Source organism: Emys orbicularis, chromosome 15 (assembly GCF_028017835.1).
Source record: "Emys orbicularis isolate rEmyOrb1 chromosome 15, rEmyOrb1.hap1, whole genome shotgun sequence".
In the NCBI taxonomy this organism is placed as follows: domain Eukaryota; kingdom Metazoa; phylum Chordata; order Testudines; family Emydidae; genus Emys; species Emys orbicularis.
This window is the reverse complement of record NC_088697.1, coordinates 10,093,890-10,100,405: the sequence shown is the minus strand read 5'-3', so window position 1 is coordinate 10,100,405 and position 6,516 is coordinate 10,093,890. Positions and strand designations below refer to the sequence as shown.

Below are 6,516 nucleotides of genomic sequence, written 5' to 3'. Positions count from 1 at the left end.
GCAAGGCACCATCACCTGCCAGTATGCAGAGACTCTCCCCACCTCAGCGACCCCATGTCACTCCCACACTGCCCCACCCAATTCCCCAAAACCTGGGGGGGGGGGGCTCATTGTCCCTTGTGATGCCCAGAGCTCCTCCAGTTACAGCTGGAGCAGAGATGGATGCGCCTTCTGGCTGCTCCCCTGTGAGAACCAAAGGGTTAATTTAGATGACTCGCTGATCTCCACCCTGATTTTCGGCAGTTCCGGCCCACGTTGCTTATTGAAAGAAATGGCTCCAGATTCCCCTTTATACATTTTATTAAACTGAAAAAAACAACAACCCAAAATCAAGAACCCACATCACTAAGACTAAACTGCTATATACATGACTAAATTAACCATTGGGTGAACACACTTACGTTAAAGTCAAAATCGGTAAATCAATGCGATAACAATGCTATTGCATTGCAATCATGTTATCAATTTAGTCAAATGATGAAATTAACACAACAGATCACCAACCCTCATAAATCCTAAAACAGGAACCCAAGGAGGCAGCTGTCCATTTAATTGTAAACCTCAATCCCAGAACTTCACCCAGGCCGTGCAATCCACACTGAGCTGTTAAATATTTCAGTACCAAAACCAAATGATTGTTCGTGTTTGAACTGCAACCTCAAAGCCAATTAAAGCTTCCTCCTTCGATTGAACTTGTGTGTGGTTAACCTTGTCCTAAAGATTTGCAGCACTAAGCACCGTTGCCTATATTACTAGCGATATATACAGTCATTTTAGGTAAAAGCACTCTTGTTTGGGCCAATCATTTGTGAAACAAACTAGCTGTGTCCCCATTAATTTATTCCTAACAAGAACCAGTTGAGTTATCAGTGCTTTGGGTTCTAAAACCCGTGAGTAACAGATTTGGCAAGCCAACCAGGAGTGGTGGAGAGAAGGGGATGATTGGCACAAATGGTTTGTTGGATGGTTTCCTGTGCAAAAGGAAAGAACTGCAGGGTAGGGTAGCAACCTTGTAATTTCCCTGTGACATAGTCAGCAAGTCGATTTACGAATACATTCCATTACTGGAACTCAGGGCTCAGGCTGGTAGCCTGGTCAAGGAAAAAATCGATATAAAAAAACCCCTAAAAATAAAAGTTAAAAATAATATTTAAAACCCCTGGAACATTGCTGCAGTTCTGCAAGCAGATGATCACAATAATAATAAATTAAAAAATAAATGAATTAAAGGCAAAAATTAAAAAGCAATTCAAAAATAAAATTAAAAAATATATATCCAGCCTGAAGTCAAATCCAAATACCCTCCGCATCACCAGTGTAACTCAGGTTACATGCAAATCATGGCAAAGGAAAAGCAGGTATGTAATAGTAAGCAAAAATGTCACAGGCTGAGGCAAAAAGTGTCTAAGTTAAAACAGCAAACAATAAAAAGCAAAGAGGAAAAAAAAGTTACTGCCTTACTAAAAAAATCCCCAAATAAAACCGACGCAGATCACGGGGAATGTAAAACAAAGCTGGGCTCTCAAGCCATGTTAAAAAAGCAAAAGTGGCTGCAATTCGAAAAAGTCGTAGTCTGAAAAGGGTTGAAGAAAAACAGTTAAAACAAGAAGAAAAAAAAAAAGAGTTCAAGGTTAAACCCTTCACCCCTAACCATGCTAGGGCAGCAAAAAAAAATCGGTTGGCCCGATAAGTAAGGATAGACGTTTTTCCCACACTCAGAGCATCTAGAGTGTCTCTATGAGGTGTGGAGCCTCTGATGTCTAATAAGGTTGGAGCTCCGAGTGAAGTTTTTCCCGCACTCGCCGCATTCATAAGGTCTGGCTCCCATGTGGATTCTCTGATGTTTCAAAAGTGCTGAGTTGTCTATGAATTTTTTCCCACACTCACCGCACCCATAGGGTCTCTCACCTGTGTGGATTTTCTGATGTGTAATAAGGTTGGAGCGCCAAGTGAAGCTTTTTCCACACTCAGCGCATCCATAGGGTCGTTCCCCTGTGTGGATTCGCTGATGTTTAATAAGGCATGATCTCTGAGTGAAGCTTTTCCCACAGTCACAGCATGTATGTGGTCTCTCTCCGGTGTGGATTCGCTGGTGTTTAATCAGGTCTGAGCTGTCAGTGAAGCTTTTCCCGCACTCACCACATTCATAGGGCTTTTCTCCGGTGTGGATTCTCTGATGTTTAATAAGATCTGAGCTGTCTGTGAAGCTTTTCTGACACTCACTGCATTCATAGGGCCTCTCCCCCGTGTGGATCCTCTGATGTTTAATAAGGAGAGAGCTGTCCGTGAAGCTTTTCCCGCACTCACAGCATTCGTAGGGTCTCTCTCCTGTGTGGGTTCGCTGATGTGTAATGAGATTTGAGCTGCGAGTGAAGGTTTTCCCGCACTCACAGCATCCATAAGGCCTGTCCCCTGTGTGGATTCTCTGATGCTTCTTAAGCGATGAGCTGTCAATGAATTTTTTCCCGCACTCACAGCATCCATAGGGTCTCTCTCCCGTGTGGATTCTCTGATGTACAATTAGGTTTGAGCGCCGAGTGAAGCTTTTTCCACACTCAGAGCATCCATAGGATCGCGCCCCAGTGTGGATGATCTGATGTCTAAACAGGCCTGAGCTCTGAGTGAAGGTTTTCCCGCACTCACAGCATTCATGGGGTCTCTCTCCTGTGTGGATTCTCTGATGTTTAATAAGGGATGCTCTCTGAGTGAAGCTTTTCCCACACACAGTGCATTCATAGGGTCTCTCTCCTGTGTGGATTCGCTGATGCGTAATGAGGTCCGAGCTCTGAGTGAAGCTTTTCCCGCACTCACTGCATTCATGGGGTCTCTCTCCCGCATGGAATTTCTGATGTTTAATAAGGGCTGAGCTGTCAATGAAGTTTTTGCCACACTCACAGCACGCATAGGGTCTCTCTCCTGTGTGTATCCTCCGATGTTTAATAAGGGATGATCTGTGAGTGAAGCTTTTCTGACACTCACGGCATTCATAGGGTCTCTCTCCTGTGTGGATCTTCTGATGTTTAAGAAGAACTGAGCGGCTACTGAAATTTTTCCCACACTCAGAGCATGTGTTGTTTCTCGCTCCTGCCTGGATTTTCTGCTGGGCTGTGGTTTTCTTGACGTATTTGTGAGGTCCCCAACTATTAATGGATTTATTCAATTTCTGCCTTGGCTTGTTTCCCTGCTTCCTCTCTGGCCTGTGCTGACTCTCACATCCTTCTCTCTGCTCACCACTCCTGGACACATCCTCCTCAGATATTTGCAATAATGCCCCGTGTGGTTCGTCTTGCTCAGCATCTTCCTGCTGAGGTTGGTGCTCTTCCTTCTCCCTCAGCATCCCATCACCTATTGGCAGAAAAAGGAATAAAAAAGGGGAGACCAAACCATGATGCAAATTAGCTGCGGTGGAAGAGGCCAGAAGCGCCTCGTGTTCTGGCAATCCCTAATCCCTAGGGTTTCAATGAGACCACTCACATAGAATCATAGACTCATAGAAGATTAGGGTTGGAAGAGACCTCAGGAGTTCATCTAGTCCAACTCCCTGCTCAAGCAGGACCGATCCCCAACTAAATATTTAATGTGCTTTCAATTAAGCACATACTTTGGTGGATTCAGACTGGTAGGCTTGGAAGGATTAGATTTTTATCAATAAATATCAATTTCACTGCAAACACACAAACCAAGCAAAAATATTGCCATCAATAATCAAAATTTCAAATAGGCAACTTAAGAAAAATGCTGCTTGAGAACACAGAGTTTGCTTTAAGGATACCGACTTTGTATATTTCGACACGTGAGGTTGAGAGTTTGTTTTCCCAGCGAAAAAGCTTTAACGGTTTGAATCTCAACATCTACTGCCATTAAAGAATGATTGTCTGACTTCCCCGCATAATTTCCTGCAACTGAAAACTTAAAGTTGATAAACATTGACAAAAAAAGGCTAAAACTTTTATCTTGCACAATTATGAAAATTTAAAACAATAAAAATTGAAAAAAAGCTTAAAAATAAATTGACATTATAAAATAAAAATAAAAATAAAAATTGAATTCTGCCAAGCCTACAGGTTGGTGACCTAGAGGTAAAGTTCCCTCACCCCATTGCTATTCATCTGAGCTATGTAGTCCTGTACCTCGATACTTTAATACAGTTAACTTGTGTTTTGTTCATCAAATTCTAGACCAGACCCCTTAGCTTCTAGAATACTTTAGAGCGAAGTTGGAGGCATTTAAAGTATGTTTTTTCATCTTTGGCCCTGTTTTCTTCTCTCTACCTTCTTCTAAGGGTGTCTGATGCAACAACCATTCAGGCTCTGAGTTCTCTTCACAGATCCCAAATTTTAGACTTAAAAAAAATGTTAACCCAGAGATCTTGTTCTAAATATCACTTTATATCTCACCGTGACAGGGCATGCTTTCCCCGCACTGGTTCAGCAGGGGTTAACCCCGCTCTGTGGGCCAAAGAGGCCATACCCCCTCGACTCTGCTGGGCATGCTCAGGTATAAAAGGCAGCAGCTCCGCTCAGTTGGGGCTGATCACTGAGGAGGGAGGATGCACCAGCCCGGGAGCTGCGGAAGCCCCAGACCGCAGGAGCCAGAGACACCGAGACTCAAGCGGACGCCCAGGTACCTACGGACACCCAAGAGGGATTAGAGCCACCGGGAACTGTGCAGGCTGAGGAACCTGGAAACCCCAGAGGTGCCCGGACCACAGCATCAGGGACAGAGTAGGAAGAAGCCCAGGGGGACTAATGAATGTGCCGGGTGATATCAGTATGTTGCGGTCGGATCCCCGCTGACTCAGTGGCAAATACTTTCACCACTGACAGGGTCCTGGGCTGGGACCCAGTGGAGCAGGGAGGGCCCGGGTCCCCCTACCCCGGCCACCAACCACCCCTAGGTGATGGTATACTTCTTCCCATTGGCCATCAGACTATGCAGCCCTGAGGGATGGGGGCAGCCATATTGCCTTTGGTCCCTACACCGCACCACCCCAAGGCTCAGGGAGATCAGGCGGACTCAGCCACAGGGCGATAATGTCCCCTCTCCTGCCCCAAAAAGGGGACGGGGCACGCTTGCACCATGACATTCATCAGCTCAGAGAGCCCCAGTCCTAACAATTTACCTGCAAAGTCTGCATAACCATCTACGCAGCGTGTTTTCACTTCAAAATAAATAGCGAGCAAATGCTGCGCGGAGAGAAGTGGAGAAATAACAGTGCTGGCTTTGAGCCAGCAATTGTGTAGACAGGAGCTGTGCAAGCTTTCTCCGACAGAGCCACCAACGAATACTAGTTCTGTCCTACAAAACTCCTGCTGTTTCAATGGCCTTCTCTTGAGCCAGCTGTATAGGAGCAGGATTTTATATTTGTACTATAAGAATTAATATATGATTTAATTATTTTGTTAGTTATTTTTTTTGAATAGCGAAAAAGAATGATTTTTTGGGATATTGGTAGAAACACATTTGATAGATTGCTAGTGTTTGTATTGATGTTAAGGCAGGGGCAGATTAGAATAATTTTTATGATTGATTATGGTTATTTTTTTGTTTTAGGATAAGGGTACATCTACCGGATCGGCGGGTAGTGATCGATCTATCGGGGATCGATTTATCGAGTCTACAAATCGATCCCCAATCGCTCTGCTGTCGACTCCCATACTCCACCGTGGCGAGGCGGAAGTGGAGTCGACGGGGGAGCGGCGGCAGTTGACCCCACGCCGTGAGGATGCAAGGTAAGTCGACCTAAGATACGTTGACTTCAGCTACGCTATTCTCGTAGCTGAAGTTGCATATCTTAGATCAATCCTTCCCTCCCCCCCCCCCCAGTGTAGATCAGGCCAAAGTTATAATGTTTATTATGGTTTTTTTATATGTATTATAAATTAGGCATTTTAGTTAAATATCAAATTTTTTTTGTTTTAAGGTTTAGTAAGTAAAAAATAGAATTTTGTATTGTGTTTATGTTAAGGAAATTAGAGGAATGTTAAAGGCTCGGGCCACAATGTGTACTGTTTTAATTACAAAATTTAGTAAGGTTTAATTTATAATGCTTTTTTTGCTTAATATAAAAATTGCTGTATATTTTTTGAAGGTTTTTGTAAAAAACTGTTTGTGTAAATAAAAAATGCATGCATTAGAAAAAAAATAAGGTGTAAGGGCCACTGTTAACCAAATGGTTTAAAAAAAATAAATAGCAAAACCACTTATTAATGCTAAAAAACTATTACCGCGCATGTATGATTGAGGAAGGACAAATTAACAACCCTGAGGTATAGGCTGGCATTTTAAAACACAATTAATTAAATTTGGAACAAAATAACCTTTTTGGAGGAGTTTTAAAATATTAATATTAAAAAATAACACCAATTAAAAAACGACTGGTTATAAACTAACACAGCAAACTTTATAAACTTTTAAAACCAACTATAAAAACAGAGTGCTTTGCCATGGGACTTTGGGTTCGTCTTGCCACGCTCCAGAAGCATCGAATCACAACCGACAGAGCCCTGCTCCCCT

The 6,516-nt window shown here is 43.2% G+C and overlaps 1 protein-coding gene across 1 annotated transcript; it reads right to left on the bottom strand.

Moving 5' to 3' along the window:
• Window positions 1–292: 292 nt before the first annotated feature.
• Window positions 293–4,410, bottom strand: LOC135889553 (zinc finger protein 3-like). The gene is made up of 3 exons (XM_065417414.1): window positions 4,398–4,410; window positions 2,683–3,345; window positions 293–2,346 (listed from the first exon to the last, which is right to left on the bottom strand). The coding sequence occupies exons 1-3, from the start codon at window positions 4,408–4,410 to the stop codon at window positions 1,736–1,738; spliced, it is 1,287 nt and encodes a 428-aa protein (XP_065273486.1). The 3' UTR covers window positions 293–1,735.
• Between the last annotated feature and the right edge of the window lie 2,106 nt (window positions 4,411–6,516).